The following is a 14,934-nucleotide window of genomic DNA, read 5'->3' as shown; positions in this document are numbered from 1 at the left end:
TTATTTGCGCTTACAGTGGAACCGCAGTCGTAACCGCGATCTATCTGAAGCGATCGATATTTACGGCAAACCACCTTTGCAGTACGGCCAAGGCTGAAAATCTTAACAAGTCCCCACTGAAGCATCACTCATTGCTGTAACCACCTCAACGACAACAAGGACGGGCGGCAACGACGATGAATTAGAGATCGCCGAGGTCGCCGAGGACAAAGCAGGAACAGCATCTAAATTCGCTAGGTATCTCAGAGACGTCCTATACTGAACCATTCCTCCAGAATCCAACACCACAAGGCTAGCACTGAAACCCCCCCCCCTCTCTTTCAAAATACAAGCAATTTTAATGAGATAGTGTGCTGAGCAACATACATCCGACGACCTAATAATACAGTCAGAACTTTCCCAAAGATTTATATCCAGCACGATATGTGGGTTTTTCGAACGACATACACTCGAAACAATGATTTTCCAACCCATATCTCTCATATGTCTTGCCATTTCCTCTTCGGCCTTACACTCGAGGCCAGCTCTTACCTTTCGGGCCTCATGCTGGATGTGTAATAGCTCCTTCCTGATATCCGACAGGTCTCTTTTCATCTCGGACACATCTTTACAAAGCTTCTGCGGACTGTGGGACTTTTCGCTGAACGTCCTCTGTTGAAGTGGTGATATTCGTGGAATCCCGTTCAGTCGCGGGCTTGAACGATGGTAGACGGTACATCGGGTGAGATTCAACGTTGAGCGTAACATGCTTTGACCGTGGAAGTGAGATGGATGTACGGGTACTGTGAGTAGAAAAGAAAAGTGCGTGTTGAGACAGCTGCTGCACCTCCTTGTTTAGGACTGTCTAGGTAACTGAGGACCTTTTTGAGAGTATTTTGAGGGGATATAGATCGCCTTATTCCCTCGTGAACCATGAATTGTCGCCATCGAGTGAATGCTAAATGCTGCAAATTCATGGTACAGCAGGCTGCAGTGCAAAGCTACCTTCCTTAGGTTTGTGTCGAGTCACGTACGTTGTACCTTTGCACCTTCTCAAAAATGTCCTCAGGTACCTAGACATGTCTATATAAGGAGGTGCAGCAGCTGTCTCAACACGCACTTCTCTTTTCTACTCACAGTACCCGTACATCCATCTCACTTTCACATATCACGTAGGTCTGATATTGAAAGTCTTCATCTTCTACTCAATACTACGAGTATTCTATATCGTACAACACATTCAAGATGCTACACTCGACGTTGAACCTCACCCGACGCACTGTCTACCATCGTCTAAGCCCGCGACTTCTGAACGGCTTCCCACGAATGATCTCACCGCTTCAAGTGAGGACATTCAGCGAAGGATCCCACTGCCCGAAGGCAATTCATGAAGATGTGTCCAAGATGAGATCAGACCTGTCCAAATTCAGCAACTATTACGCCTTCAGTATGAGGCTGAACAGGAAAAAACTCGCGTCCAGTATGAGGCCGAAAAGGAAAAAAATCGGGTCCAGAGTGAGGCCGAATGGAAAAAGGCAAAACGCAAGTTTGATATTGCTTGCATCATCCTCGGTGTCAGTGTACGTCGTCCGAAATCCATATCTCCTACTGCTTGTAAATATTTGGGAAGTTCTGACAAAACTATTAGTTGGGCGGATTGTGTGCGACTCCGCACATTATCTCATTAATATTGCTGTCTCATTGAAAGAGGGGGCTATTCAGTGGTACCTTGTGATGTTGAAGTCTGAAGGATGAGATGTCTTTGAGGTAGCCAATTTGGACGCCGTCCCTTCTTGTCCTCAGCGAACTCCGCGGCCTCTTACTTATCGTCGTTGCCGCCGTCCTTGTTGTCGTTGAGGTGGTTACAGTACTGAGTGATGCTTCAGTGTGGACAGAATTACTCTCAAAGTTCAAACCCATGGTCATTTCTCTCAAGAATGTCATTTTACCCCAGCAGAGAAAGATTTATTCCCAAGGCAGATAAGAAAACTTCATCAATCGTGAAAAGCCGGAACTCAATATCCATCCACCCACGGTCTCGTCGTTGTTGATCATGTTGTTACAAGCCCACATTCCATCTGCCACTCACTTCCCATGTCCCAAGCAATAGTGATGCAGTAACGTCGTACCCGAGCACCATCAAACTCCCATTCGTCAATACAAACACATCATTGCGCCATACCGTGAACAGTCGACTACTCTACAACCCTTGTCGTGACCACGTCACTGAGTTTGACTTTCCACGAAATCCAAGGCGTCTTCCATGCTCTCCTCACGGATGCTGCTGACATTGCTCCCAAATCGTACACCAAAGCACTTATCAGCCACTCGCAACATCTCAGGTCGGAAAGTAGTGCAAATGAACTGGCCGCCAGTAGGTCTCTCGTCTCCGTCGGCCGGCTCCTCGTCTGCTCTATTCGCGAGATAGAGGAGATGGTCTGCAACAGCGGTACGATATTGAGCGTCGAGATTGGCGTCAATTTCGTCAAAGATGTAAAAGGGCGCTGGGTCGGTAGCTTGGATGGCGAAGATGAGAGCCAAACTGCAAAGACCTAGAAACAGGAATGTTAGTTTCGACACATCCACATTGGTCACTCAAAGATCCACTCACTCTTTTGCCCACCGCTCAGCTGCTGAATGCGCTGCTGATCGTCATGCTTGCTGTTGAAGCTGACGCTGATACCCACGCCAGTGTAATTCTCAACGCCACGCTTGTTGACTGGCTGTTCGTCTTCTGACTCTTCATCTTCTGCTTGTCGCTTATCGGTCTTTCGCTGTATGATCAATCGTCCGCGACCAGCTGGGACGAGTTTTTGAAAGACCTCAGCAAATGCTTTACTGACTTGTTTGAAAGTGCGCTCAATAGCCTCGTCCTTTCTTTGATCAAGAATTTCGATGAGGTTCTGGATGGAGGCTTTCGCGGCTTCAAGATCCTTTCTTCTCCCATCCAGCTCTTCGCGCTGCTTGGCCGATTTTCGGTAGTGCTCGAAGGCATGCTTGTTGACAGAGCTGTACTTTTTGAGCGCCTCCTTGGCCTTTTGGAGTCTCTTGACTATGGTGTTGGAATCCGTGTTACGATATTTCTTTCGCAAATCCTCTGGGATCGCTCCGAGCTCACGGATGTTGTCGATTGTCTCCTGTTTCGAGGCCTGAAGGGCTGCCTTCTTCTGCACAGATTTTTCAAGTCGGCGCTGATGTCGTTCGATGGCCTTGGCGAGTTCTTCCTGTTGTCGACGCGTCTCTGCAGCCTGTGCTTCAAGTTGGGCAACTTCAGTAGAGGCAGACTCGATTTGATCTTCGAGTTCATCCAAGCTCTCTTGTACAGAGTCAAGTTCCTTGGTCAGGCGTGCTAGTTCAGTCTTCTTTGCTCGCAGATGAGCCGACACATCGCCCTCGCTCTCAAACTCATCAGTCTCTAGAGCAGCTAACTGTGGTCTCAAACTTGAGTTCAAGCGGACCTCCAGGTTTGCCTTTCTTGCTTCGGTTTCAGCTCTGGAAGCCGAGAGGTTGTTGTACTCGCGCCGCAGGTTTTGTATGGTGGCTGTGAGGCTCTCGAGCTGCGTCTCCTCGGCTTGTGTCAATGCTTTCTTAAAGTCTGAATTGAGCTCGGCTTGGTATGCACTTTGAGAATCGCTTAAACGCTTGACGTTGGCGCTAATGGCAACTTCTTGCTTTTGTTTGGCATCGAGGTCGTCTTTCTTTCTCTGAAGCATGTCCGCCTTGTTTCTGATCTCTTGTTTTAACAGTCGCTGGTTACCTTGAGATTGATTCTTTCGCTGCTCAAGTTTCTGGACCTCGCTCATAGCTTTGGTAATGGTCTGGTCAATCTTCTCAATCTTTTTCTTGTTTTCGGCACTTTCTATCTTGACAGCTTCAAACTTTTCTCGAGCGGCCATCACCGCCTTTGTTGCCTTCAATCGAGAGGTACGTACGTCGTGATAACCGCCGGTCAACGCACCCTTTTTATCAGATCTATCACCTTCGGGTGTCACAGCAGTAAGTCCATGAGTTCTAGCGTACTGAGCGGCGATACTCAGGTTCTGCGCGATGATTGCTTTGCCAAACACTTGCTGCACGGCCTTCTTATACCTCTCATCATATTGGAGAAGAGACATGAGAGGTCTTGCATCTTGTGCGTTCGGAAAGTTGGCAGTCTTCGGCTGCAATCGATTGAGGGGCATAAAAGTAATACGGCCTGCTCGCTCGCGATTGAGGATCTCCATGACTTTGGTGGCTGTATCATCATTGTCCACAACATAGTGGAACAGGGAATTTCCAGCCGTCACCTCCACTGCAGTATGGTGCTGTGTCACGTCGATGAGTTCGGCAAGGGGGCCATAACATCCTTCGAGATTGTGCTGTTGCTTGATGCGCCGCACTGCTTCTAAACCTCTGCTAGTGTTACCGTCCATCATATGGGACAGAGTTCGCTCGGCTTTCCTCAAGTCGTCTTGTGCTGCAGCATATTCAGAGTCCAGCTGGGCCTCTCGACGCCAGAGAAGTTTTCGTTCGTCCATGAGACTTTCTTTTCGGTGCTGTGCCTGTAGGATATCTTGGTCAACCGAATCGTCTTGGCCACCCGCTTGTTGCTGTAGGCTCTCGATTTCCTTTTCGAGGCTGGCAATCGTCTTCTTATCCTCCTGAATGCCTTCTGCAGTCTGCATCCTTGTGGCCTTGAACCTCGATAATGCTTCAAAAGCTTCACTAATCTGTGCCTGGAGCCAATCATCTCTAGCTTTCTTCGTCTTGAAACGCGCGTTTCTGCCTTGCTTGCCATAGAGGTGCTCTTGTGCCGCAACGGCTTCATCGAGGCGGCTCTTCACCGACTGCTCCTTCGCCATTTCGGCTTCGAACTGAGGAACGATCGTGTTTAACTCTTTCTCAACTTGTTGTATCTGTGCTCGGACTTGCTGCAACTCTTTGTCGTGGGTCTGTTTTGCACGGTGAGCCGCAGCCTGGCCGTGGGAGAGATTTCTCTCTTCCAGTTCGACCTGTGCTCGAGCCTTTGCCTTCTCCCGCTTCTCCTCGTCATACTGTCTCTTTTCGAGCCGAGCAGCGTGGATTTGCTGGTTGAGATTCTGAATTTGTTGGGTGATTCTGGCCAACTCATCTTCGCCTTCAGCGTAGCGTTCACGATTTTCATCAGCATCATCTATACCCCCTGCTCTTCTATCCTCCAGTTCAGCGAGTGCTTTGTTTATTTCATCTTGCTCGCGGGTGAACAGTGTATACTCCAAGGCACGCTTTTCGCGATCTTGTTCTTGAAAATCTCTCAACTCAGCTTGCTCCTCTTCTAGTTCAGCAAGGCGTTCATTTATTTGGTCAAAAGTCTGATCGATTGCAACAAGCTTGTTGTTAGTCTCACTCATGATCTTTTGTGACTCCTCTTTCTTTGCGACAAACTGTTGTGTGCCCGCCACGCTCTTCAAAACGTCGAGACGCTCAGAGTCCTTCATGTTTGTCAAGCGTGTGATTCGGCCCTGGGGGACAATGTAATAGGGGTTCGCGCGTGAGAAGCCGGCGTTTTCAAGAAGTTGCATGACATCTTGCTTGGTTGCGTTTTTGCGATCCAGAGAGTATTCATCCTTTTTCAGACCAATCGTACGACGAAGGATCAATTCGTCATTGCCAGTAGGAAACCGACCATCGGAGTTGTCGAATACGATTTCTACGTAGGCAGACATGACTGCCGACCCTGTACCCTCCTGAATATTGTTAGATCGCGAGTGCAAGAGAGGGATGGTGGGGGACAGACATGAATAAGGGCTTGTCGCTCCTCGCGACCCATCTGTGAGTATGCATCGCTGAGGACGAAGCGAATCGCGGCGAAGAAGTTACTCTTGCCAGATCCATTGCGACCGACGATAACGTTGAGTTTGGGAGAAAATGGGTTGACGACGGTTTGGTTCTTGTAGCTGCGCGCTTGTGGTTAACGAACTGATTGAAGTGAAAAGCAGTCTCCAACTGATTACCTTTTGAAGCCCTGGATCGTTATCTGTTTGATATGCATCTTGACCGGTACCAGTGTATAAAGGATGCTGGTGTCAGGACATAGTGGGATTGATTTGTTTCTGAACAGACGCGATGCGCAACTCGCACTCCACGCGACCGCGATTTCATTGATCTAACTGGCTTAGTCATCCACGAGGCTACGAATTTCAACCGCTCACATCGACCTCAGCCTCGTCCAATTCATTGACGTCTCGTACTACATATGAAAAGCTCCCATTCAATAACCCGCTCCGTTTCCTGATCGAATCCTTACCATGAAGACGATGACTAGTATATACACTTGCCCTGCCTCCGCGCCATACTTTGAACACGCCAAGTGTGACATGGTCTGATTCACTAATATAGTACTCCGTTCCCGATCTTCTTGAGCCTATTTCTTTTCGCCGAGAAAACTCGGCCGTCGGATCTAATGCTGTTCGCGCTTCAGCCAAGTCGGCCTCGAGGATTTCGTCCCGCAGCAGTGCTCTCTCTACTCGATCAGGTCCTGTTTTGCAGAAGCAATATTGACCAGTTGGATGGCTGTTCATTGTCGATATGCGCCTAATGGTCAAGTTCTCGGGTGTCCAGACACATTATCCTGGGCTTTGACCACCTTCGCAGCATGGCAGGCTCGTCTCTTTGCGAGTAACGTCGGCAGGATCCATTCATTTGTCTCCTCCCTAGTGGAACATCCATGGATCGTCCGACACCGGAGAAACAAACTCGGTCTTTTATACCCTGCTGCCTTGAGGCCGACACTACAGTTAAGCTTGTCGGTTTTTATCAGATAAGATCTCAACTTTCCCCATTCTTTGTCTGCTTGATGCGCTTCGACTGTCCCTTTTTTCCAAAATGCTGAAGAAAGTCATTTTCTATTGCAAATTGCTTCGTATTGCATTCTCGTTGAGCTTAGAGCGAGTGGGATATCTGATCTCGGCTCGGATCCATCGTCTCACGTATAAAGCAGTTCCCAATCCCAAGAATGTCGTGGTGGTGGGAGGTTCTTTTGCTGGCTTCTTCCTGGCAAAACAGCTAGCAGACTCCCTTCCTACTGGCTACCGGGTTGTAATGATAGAGAAGCATTCGCATTATTACTTTACTTGGAATTTCCCCAGGACTACTGTGGTCGAAGGTCATACGCAAAATGCATTCATTCCATACCCCGAGGAGACTTCGATACAACCAGCGGGAGTATACTCTTTCAGACAAGGAGAAGTCGTGGAGATTGGGGACAGTCAAGTGACACTGTCCGACGGCACCAGCATCCCTTTCGAGTACCTTGTCATAGCGACTGGCTCGAATGCACGGTATCCAGCCGAGATGGTCGCCGACAACAAGTCCGACTGCATGGCTTTCTTGGAGAAGCAACAACAGCGCATAAAGGCTGCGGATCATATTGTCATCGTCGGTGCAGGCGCCGCTGGAGTTGAGGTGGCAGGGGACATTATGACCACGTACACGAAGAAGAAAGTCACCCTAGTACACTCACGACAACAATTGCTGAATAAGTTTGGACCTGAACTGCACAACATAGCCAAGAAGGGTTTGGAAGATCTAGGTGTTGAACTGGTCCTAGGAGATCGTGTGGTTGCTGGATTGGATAGCGATGGTCCTGCCGAGATCAAACTACAAAGTGGAAAGGTGCTCAAGGCCGACTTCTTGGTTTGTACTTGCTGCTGACTCTTCATGGTCCACTGCTGATGAGAGACATAGATCAAAAGTACAGGACAACATCCACAGTCGAGCCTCGTCAAAAAGGCCTTCCCGTCCTCAATCTCACCCTCGGAAAACATCGTGGTTGAGAAGACCCTGCAGATAAAGGGCTGTGCTCCCAACATTTTCGCCTGTGGTGATGTGATCGACCTCCCTGGGCCGAGACTGGGCAGAGCTGCCTCATATCAGGGAATGTTCGTCGGCGACAACATTGTAAGGTCGATCAATGGGAAACCGTTGAAGGAGCATAAGCCGGGAGTGATTGATGCTTCAATCGAATTGACATTAGGCGTGGTAAGTCACGACACAGGGCAAGACGTCTTAAAGCATACGAAACTAATATCACATCTTTCTACCAGGGTAACAATGTGATGTACATCAACAATGCAGGTGATGAGATGGCCTTGCCAAAGAAAATGCCCGATGTCGACATGCATGCGGCCCAAGCCTGGAAGCTCATGTATGCTACACCGTTTGAAGATCCAGGATACTCACCAAAGAAAGCTGCTGGACTGGCCCACGCTTGAAGGTCGCGCCCATGAGCAAATCCCCGGCGTTTCGGTCGTGCTGTTATACAAGGGAAGAGACTTTCGTATTGGTTGCTGGCCAGGTGAAGCGTCACTTTTTCTTGTTCTCGAGGCTGGATATTTTTTGTGTCTATGGAATGGATACATGGTCAACATAGCAGGGAAATGGTTTCAACGATCTTTTTCGTAGCCTGGGCATATTTGGGGGCCATCGCGATCGGCTTCAACACACCCTTTCCCTTCCTCATCGTGTCCGGTCATGATTCCATCTCACTACCACATAAGGAACTCGCGTGACGCTGATAGTAGTCACTTCAAGCGAAGATTGTCTTCCTCTGCCTTTTACATTCAGGCCAGCTCCTGTTTGGCACTTGTGGTTCAAGTTATAACGATCAGATTTACGCCATGGCTTGGGGAGGCCACCCAGTGTCCCGAGGCACGTATCCACCCCCCCTTTTGCGCCTATGTAAGGCGCCTTTCAGCCTTGGCCGGCTTTTGGAAACCCTTCCAAAATCCGTAGGCATACAATAGATCATCATCCACTGCTCAGGTATATCGATCGTTTACTTCTGCCTACACATGTAACCACCCTTCGGATTTTACGAAAAAAATCCTTCAAAATCTTCTGATTATCATAGCAGCCCTAAAAATTCATCACGACAATCAACGTGCGTCTTGCTCTACAACACTTTTTCTCCGCCGAGAACCGATTTGCCGAATACAATTCAAGTCACAGCTGATACAACATCAACGATCAAAAGCGACGCCATGGCACTATCGACACATTTCGCCCTACCTTACATCTCTTATGCCTTTGGCACTATATTCTTGGGCTTCGGCATCAACGCCATCGTCCGTCCTGCACACGGCCTCACATTCTTCGAAATGTCGCCGCCCAAGGACCCCGCCAGCGCCAAAGTCGTCAACGCGCTGATGGTGGTCTATGGCGTCCGGGACATTTTCATGGGCCTCGCAATCTACGCCGCCACGTATTACGGTGCACGAGAAGTGCTGGGGTGTATTCTGATATCTGTGTTTTTGGTCGCCGCGGTTGACGGTTGGGTCTGCCTGCACTTTGTCGGTCACGGACAGAACAACCACTGGAGCTACGCGCCTATGCTGGCGGCAGTCGGCGCAGTCTTGCTAGGTTTTGCGGACCATAGTTCTTGAGCTGACATACTTTGTCATCGGTATAATGGGGACTAAGGTCATGAGCAACCGACTGTTCCATTCACACTGCCACAGCACAGCTAGATTGCCCTCAAACCCACTTATTCCATGTTTTTCATGTCCGTCTTTTTTTGGTCAAGTGGCTGTCTCGAGTATCACTTCGTCAACTCTTCGTCGAGTTTACAGCGACTCTCCGCGAGCTATGAACCCTGTCGCCTTCACAAGGCGCCCGTGCAGTGTGAACTCGACTGGCGCCAGAAGCGTGTACTCGAATCCTTGGCCGAGGCCAGCGTCAGAGTACATCTTACGCATGTCCTGCTCAGTATACCCGTTGGGTTGTCGCATCATGTCAGTTTCATTCCCGTCAGAGTCGGGGTCGGGCGCTTTATCCAGAACCACACAAACACCACCGCTTACAAGACACCCAGCCAGCCTGGACAACAGCTTGACTTGGTCGTCGACGTGGTGCAGAGCCGACCCAACAACCACAACGTTGAAGTTGGTCACGAGCTGTTCCGCCTCCCGCTGCTGATCACTCATGGCCTTGAACTCGTCGTCGTCCAGCAAATCACACTGATACGCATACGCTTCGGACGGATCGAGTCCGTTCTGCGACGCCCATTTGTTGTACTCAGTCACCATGCCCTTTGAGAAGTCGAGGCCCACAGCTTGTGTGATGAAGGGGAGCAACGCCTGTCATGTATATGTCGTGTCTGTGTCAGTAGGTATTTGAAATCACTACAACACCGAAGGATATATCTTCTCTTTCTCTCTTCCTCTCCACAGCCTCGGAGCAAGTGAGCGGGCCTTCAAGAGAAAGGAAAGCTCAATTCATCAACCAACTCACCTTGGAAACCGTGCCCGCCCCACATGCATAATCTAGTAAACGGACATCCTTCCAATCCTTGTTGAGGATCCATGATCGTCGGGATCGCAACTCATCGATTGTCGCTTGAAGAATAGGTGCAAAGTCAGTCTGGTGGCTTATGGCAGTCTGGCTATAGCAAAGATCAGCCCCCCGTTCACCATGTTCAAGAAAGGGACAAAGTATAATACTCGAAATGCTCTCGTGGCTTGCTCTTTGTCTTGTCCATGACAAGCACCTGTGGGGGAGATCTTTGTACTTGGTGGTGCTAATGTGACAGCCCGTTGTACTGTAGGTAGATAATTGATACCGAATACTGTCTAATGACTTACTCACTACATACATACCTGTCTGATTTATACACGTCTACCTGTCATATAAATAGACACACCCCATGTAGAGGAACTATTAAGGTCCTCGCTTATTGCTGCTGTTTGTCTCCGACATGGAAAATGTCTCCGACATGGGAAAAGTCTCCGGACAACGCTGCGTGCTCCACGAAAGGGCATATATGATAACAAAGTCTCCGCAAGTGGTAATTGATAACATATGTAAGGTGTGCGCCCGAAACTCATCGTACCCATGGATAGTATTCTTTAAATATGTTTCTGAAGAAAGTAAAAGACCAAAAAGAAAATGCACTTTGTGTGTACAAAAACTCCATACATTGAGCCCTTATTCCCAAAGCGATGTCTATTCAGAATTTGCCATCGTGCCAGCGGATAGTATAGGAGGCCGGAGTGAAATTCGGTATTTGACAACTTCCGGATCCTCATATTCCGCCATCCACGACGGGTCCATTGTGATTTCCCACTGCTTCATGCGGCTCATGAGTTGGACATTGGGATCTTCTAGGGCCTTGTAGAATTTCAGGTCTGCTTCCCTCTTCTCCGGCGTGGCCATCGCGAGCCATTGCTCCATGTTGTGCTCCTTGGCAACGTCGTCGATCTTCCAGATTTCCAAGGGGTCTTCACTGTAACCTCCGCGCTGGATTAGTCTCTTGTTCTCGATGGAGAACTCGTTTGTGAAGTTGAGCCACTTGTCACGGCGAGACTTGGCCCAGACGTCGAGAAGTGATTCGGGCGCTCGACCGTTGATCACAGCGCCGAGAGCTCGTCCCAGAGGACCTGCGTCCAGAAGTCCTGTCGTTAGTCCTAGACCGCCAATAGGGTTATTACTCTGGTAGAAAGTCAGTCTCAATCTAGTCTTTTTGGAGACAAATCCAAATGAAATATGTATATCACACTCACATGTGCAGCATCACCAGCCAGCATCACTCTGCCTTTCCGGAATGTTTCAGCGCACCTCTGGTGGGGTTTGTATTTGTTCAGTTGAACCAGCTCATACTTGACTGGCCAGACGGGGAAAATGTGCTTGTAGTGCTCGTCCAATTCGGCTCTGATTTCCTCGTTTGTTAAACCAGCCCGTAGACCGAACGCGATACGCCAAAGGTCCTTTTCGGCGCCCAGAATGGTAACCACGGCCCAATTGACGGGATCCAGGACGAAGTTGGCTGTCGTAAAGCCGTGCTGGTAGAAGTCATACTTGATATTCGTGGCGACAAAATCTTCTTTCGGCCAGGAGAATCCTTCAAAGGCGATATTACATAACTTTCGAACACTTGAGCCAGCCCCATCCGTGCCGACGAGCCAGTCGCAGGTATATCTCGTCTGCTCGGTCGTGACAGGATTGAGAGCCGTCACGGTGACTATGTTGGTTGCCTCATCCTGGGTCACTTCGATGACCTGCTGATTGAATCTAACATGGGAGTTGTATTTGGTGGTTAAGTGCTTTAGCAGGATGGCAGCCAACTGGGGTTGTGGACAGTTGATTCCCGCCGGGAAGAGTTCGCCTCCTTCTCTCTTGTCGACGTATGCGACTCGTTCTTTGTTGATCCAAAAAGAAAGACGATCGTTGATGACAGATTGAGCCTTGACATCGTCTAGCGTTCCAGTCTCGAGTAGTTCGGCTTGTGCACAAGGTTGGTATGCAGATGCACGAGGCGACTGATCAACTTCATGGTTTCGCTCTAGGATCAGAACGGGTACTCCAGCCCTTGCAAGGTTAGTCGCTGTGGTCAAGCCGACAGGGCCACATCCGACAATGATGACCTTATGGTGCTCGACGCCCAGGGAACCCATGGTCTGTTGGTATTTGAATTTGAATTGACGGCCTTGGTACGCTTCGCTCGTGGGAAAGTTCGTCAATCACAATCAATCGCCAAAAGATCTGGCGAAGGCCATGAGGGGTCCTTGTTAAGTGTTGTTGTCCAGGGTTAGGCTGCTTTAGGCGATGCAAAAAAGCGCTCGCAGCCGCTTATCTAAGTACTTGCAACTTTCCTAAGTGCCTACATACTTTCGGCGAGCAAGCGCTTGGAAAATAGGTGAATCGAGTCCGGTCCTACCATCAGGTTAGCATAGAGAAGGGCATATAAAGTAGACTTAAGAAGGGTAGTAAGATCACAAGTGATTCTCACTTTAGCTAAGTGACTATATATCACTTGTAACGCTCATAATATTTTGACATTATTATATCTCTTCACTAATGTTAATATTATATTATTTTTTCCTATAAACTAACATTTATTTTCTTATAGTAAAAGTTTTTATTTATTATAATCAAATAAACATCAATATATTATCTCTAAAACTTCTTTATATTATAACAGAAGTAAATGAGGAAGCACCAGGTGCAGAGTCAGGGCATGTCTATAACTTAACAACAACAACAACAACAACAACCTCGAACTCAGAGATACTTCTTGCACGTAGCGAGCCTTGTAACGCTTCTGTGACTTCTGTAAACATTCTCGTTCACTCGGAACCTCCTGTCAATAGTCACCGCTTAGTCGCCCTTGCTACCCGACACTCGTACGGGCCTTCACGACATTCACAGTGCATCAGATCAATTTCGTGACTAGGACTTCATCGCACTCCTCATCGTTCGCAATGCGCGCGCAGCAGCGCTATGATTCTCACAAAACCCGATTAATTGGATGCATGTCTATTTACTTGTTGCTTCCTCCTCTGCAGGAAAGGCAGAGGCACTCACACTTCTACGCGTACTCATCATCAGCCAATCACAGCACCCTCGGCAGGACCCCCTGCTTTTCTCGCTACAATATAGAATCTCAGAAATGCCAAAAGAATGTGATGATAAGGTCCAGGTATGCAGGACAACGCGCCTCTACAAAACATGGGATAGTCATCACCAAAATGACTAGGCTGCCGACCATTGTCTAATGCCGTCGGGGAAGGAATTGGCATATTCTAGGCGCTTTTTTTCTAAGCGCTTGGGTCGCCGAAAGCAGCCTTAGTACCATGTGGTTGCTCCAAGAAAATGCTCGAACGGCGGAGGGCTCCCCAAAACGGCCCCAACCCTCTCCCCACATTCCCCCCCCTGCGCAATGCAAGTATATCCACCTAGTAGGTCCTTTGCCGATAGCAACAACGGCAAGTATACCTACTCCACGTCTTTTCCCGGGAGTCTCACAAACATGTGGGGGAGTCTACATATATATCGTCGTCTAGGCACTATCTTGGCCTTGTTGGAGTACAAGTAGGTGTCACCAGGAAATCATCCCGTCCAAATACAAATCCGAGATATCGTCACGCCACTATGGGTGAACCAGCACCAGAAAGATGGCTCGGAGAGCAACATGACTGCCAGTATGATTCGGATCCTCGCCAGAACAAAGACTTGGGCGCCTTGTTGAAGGGCCGTAATGTGCTCATCGCCGGAGCAGGTCGAGGCATCGGGCGAGCGACCGCTGAATTCTTCGCTCATACCCAGGCCAAGTCGCTTAGTCTGATGGCGTTGGAAGCTGCCGAGGTTGAGGAAACAGCGGAGCTATGCAAGAAGATCAATCCGAATTTGATAACTAAAACGGCAGCGTTCGATGTCAGGGATTATGCCAAAGTCGAACAATTTGTTCAGGGTGTCGACAAAGAATTTGGCAAGATCGATGTTCTCTACATGAACGCTGGTCGACCACCTCAGTGGTTGGCGACTCACGAATCAGACCCCGAGATTTGGTGGGATACCGTCGCTGTGTCCCTACAGGGAGCCTTCAACTTTAGCCGAGCGGCAATCCCACTCATGCGTCGAGAGGGTGGCGGAAGGATCGTCTTCACCGCTTCAGCAGGAGCTCATGTCAACAAAGGCATGACCAGCTACATGCTGGGCAAGCTTGGTATGGTTCGATTGGCTGAATCCTTACATTTTGAAAACAAGGATGCTGGGATTAAAACTTTCGCAATCCACCCGGGCGCAATTCGGACACGATTTTTTAGCGATTTCAAGGATGCAGCGGAAGGCAACATCAAACCAGGAAGTTATGTTACGACAACAGCCCCAGGCGAGAAGAAGTCAGCAGAAACTGCTGTCCATTTTTTCAAAGAGGTTGTTTGGGATACTCCACAAATGGCAGCTGGAATGGTAACAGTCCTAGCCAGTGGACAGATGGACTTCATGTCGGGAAGATATGTCGATTGCTCCATGAAGATTGGGGACTATATCGCCGACGAGAAGAAAATAAAATCGAAAGATCTTCATCGCGTGAAGCTGGTGGTGGATGACGGCTGGTACATACCTTCGGCTGATCCAGAGTAGTTGATCAAGAGCTCGACCTCCAGTTCAGATGTAAAGGAGATAATGAAGTGATTGGTCCTCCATAGCCTGCTAAGATGA

At 48.8% G+C, this 14,934-nt stretch overlaps 6 protein-coding genes across 6 annotated transcripts; 3 read left to right on the top strand and 3 right to left on the bottom strand.

Moving 5' to 3' along the window:
- Positions 1–1,813: 1,813 nt before the first annotated feature.
- PV06_06784 (uncharacterized protein) lies at positions 1,814–6,045 on the bottom strand. Its single transcript, XM_016407943.1, has 4 exons — positions 5,952–6,045; positions 5,735–5,894; positions 2,591–5,684; positions 1,814–2,531 (listed from the first exon to the last, which is right to left on the bottom strand). The coding sequence occupies exons 1-4, from the start codon at positions 5,987–5,989 to the stop codon at positions 2,203–2,205; spliced, it is 3,621 nt and encodes a 1,206-aa protein (XP_016261423.1). The 5' UTR covers positions 5,990–6,045; the 3' UTR covers positions 1,814–2,202.
- A 719-nt stretch (positions 6,046–6,764) lies between these two features.
- On the top strand, positions 6,765–8,472 carry PV06_06783 (uncharacterized protein). The gene is made up of 3 exons (XM_016407942.1): positions 6,765–7,632; positions 7,684–7,977; positions 8,043–8,472. Exons 1-3 carry the CDS (start codon positions 6,823–6,825, stop codon positions 8,208–8,210), a joined length of 1,272 nt encoding a protein of 423 aa, XP_016261422.1. The 5' UTR covers positions 6,765–6,822; the 3' UTR covers positions 8,211–8,472.
- On the bottom strand, positions 8,288–10,584 carry PV06_06781 (uncharacterized protein). The gene is made up of 3 exons (XM_016407940.1): positions 10,437–10,584; positions 10,228–10,378; positions 8,288–10,073 (listed from the first exon to the last, which is right to left on the bottom strand). The coding sequence occupies exons 1-3, from the start codon at positions 10,472–10,474 to the stop codon at positions 9,561–9,563; spliced, it is 702 nt and encodes a 233-aa protein (XP_016261420.1). The 5' UTR covers positions 10,475–10,584; the 3' UTR covers positions 8,288–9,560.
- PV06_06782 (uncharacterized protein) lies at positions 8,979–9,380 on the top strand (the record flags this gene model as incomplete). The annotated part of the gene is made up of 1 exon (XM_016407941.1): positions 8,979–9,380. One exon carries the CDS (start codon positions 8,979–8,981, stop codon positions 9,378–9,380), a length of 402 nt encoding a protein of 133 aa, XP_016261421.1.
- Positions 10,585–10,782: 198 nt separating the features above from the next.
- PV06_06780 (uncharacterized protein) lies at positions 10,783–12,494 on the bottom strand. The gene is made up of 2 exons (XM_016407939.1): positions 11,496–12,494; positions 10,783–11,424 (listed from the first exon to the last, which is right to left on the bottom strand). The coding sequence occupies exons 1-2, from the start codon at positions 12,384–12,386 to the stop codon at positions 10,939–10,941; spliced, it is 1,377 nt and encodes a 458-aa protein (XP_016261419.1). The 5' UTR covers positions 12,387–12,494; the 3' UTR covers positions 10,783–10,938.
- Positions 12,495–13,710: 1,216 nt separating this feature from the next.
- PV06_06779 (uncharacterized protein) lies at positions 13,711–14,856 on the top strand (the record flags this gene model as incomplete). Its single annotated transcript, XM_016407938.1, has 1 exon — positions 13,711–14,856. Exon 1 carries the CDS (start codon positions 13,864–13,866, stop codon positions 14,854–14,856), a length of 993 nt encoding a protein of 330 aa, XP_016261418.1. The 5' UTR covers positions 13,711–13,863.
- Between the last annotated feature and the right edge of the window lie 78 nt (positions 14,857–14,934).

Source organism: Exophiala oligosperma (genome assembly GCF_000835515.1).
Source record: "Exophiala oligosperma strain CBS 72588 unplaced genomic scaffold supercont1.6, whole genome shotgun sequence".
Taxonomy (NCBI): domain Eukaryota; kingdom Fungi; phylum Ascomycota; class Eurotiomycetes; order Chaetothyriales; family Herpotrichiellaceae; genus Exophiala; species Exophiala oligosperma.
Note: the sequence above shows the minus strand (reverse complement) of the source record. Positions and strands in the feature narration are given on the sequence as shown.

What these genes read in the sequence shown, in the direction of transcription:
- PV06_06781 (XM_016407940.1), bottom strand. Translation starts at nt 10,474, where the DNA reads ATGGACAAGACAAAGAGCAAGCCACGAGAGCATTTCGA. An exon ending in AAGCCACGAGAGCATTTCGA is followed by an intron (nt 10,379 to 10,436) that starts GTATTATACTTT and finishes TCTTTGCTATAG; the next exon opens with CCAGACTGCCATAAGCCACC. An exon ending in GGGCGGGCACGGTTTCCAAG is followed by an intron (nt 10,074 to 10,227) that starts GTGAGTTGGTTG and finishes TATACATGACAG; the next exon opens with GCGTTGCTCCCCTTCATCAC.
- PV06_06783 (XM_016407942.1), top strand. Translation starts at nt 6,823, where the DNA reads ATGCTGAAGAAAGTCATTTTCTATTGCAAATTGCTTCGTATTGCATTC. An exon ending in TGCTCAAGGCCGACTTCTTG is followed by an intron (nt 7,633 to 7,683) that starts GTTTGTACTTGC and finishes TGAGAGACATAG; the next exon opens with ATCAAAAGTACAGGACAACA. An exon ending in TCGAATTGACATTAGGCGTG is followed by an intron (nt 7,978 to 8,042) that starts GTAAGTCACGAC and finishes TCTTTCTACCAG; the next exon opens with GGTAACAATGTGATGTACAT.
- PV06_06784 (XM_016407943.1), bottom strand. Translation starts at nt 5,989, where the DNA reads ATGCATATCAAACAGATAACGATCCAGGGCTTCAAAAG. An exon ending in ACGATCCAGGGCTTCAAAAG is followed by an intron (nt 5,895 to 5,951) that starts GTAATCAGTTGG and finishes ACAAGCGCGCAG; the next exon opens with CTACAAGAACCAAACCGTCG. An exon ending in AGCGACAAGCCCTTATTCAT is followed by an intron (nt 5,685 to 5,734) that starts GTCTGTCCCCCA and finishes AACAATATTCAG; the next exon opens with GAGGGTACAGGGTCGGCAGT.
- PV06_06780 (XM_016407939.1), bottom strand. Translation starts at nt 12,386, where the DNA reads ATGGGTTCCCTGGGCGTCGAGCACCATAAGGTCATCATTGTCGGATGT. An exon ending in TGGCTGGTGATGCTGCACAT is followed by an intron (nt 11,425 to 11,495) that starts GTGAGTGTGATA and finishes ACTTTCTACCAG; the next exon opens with AGTAATAACCCTATTGGCGG.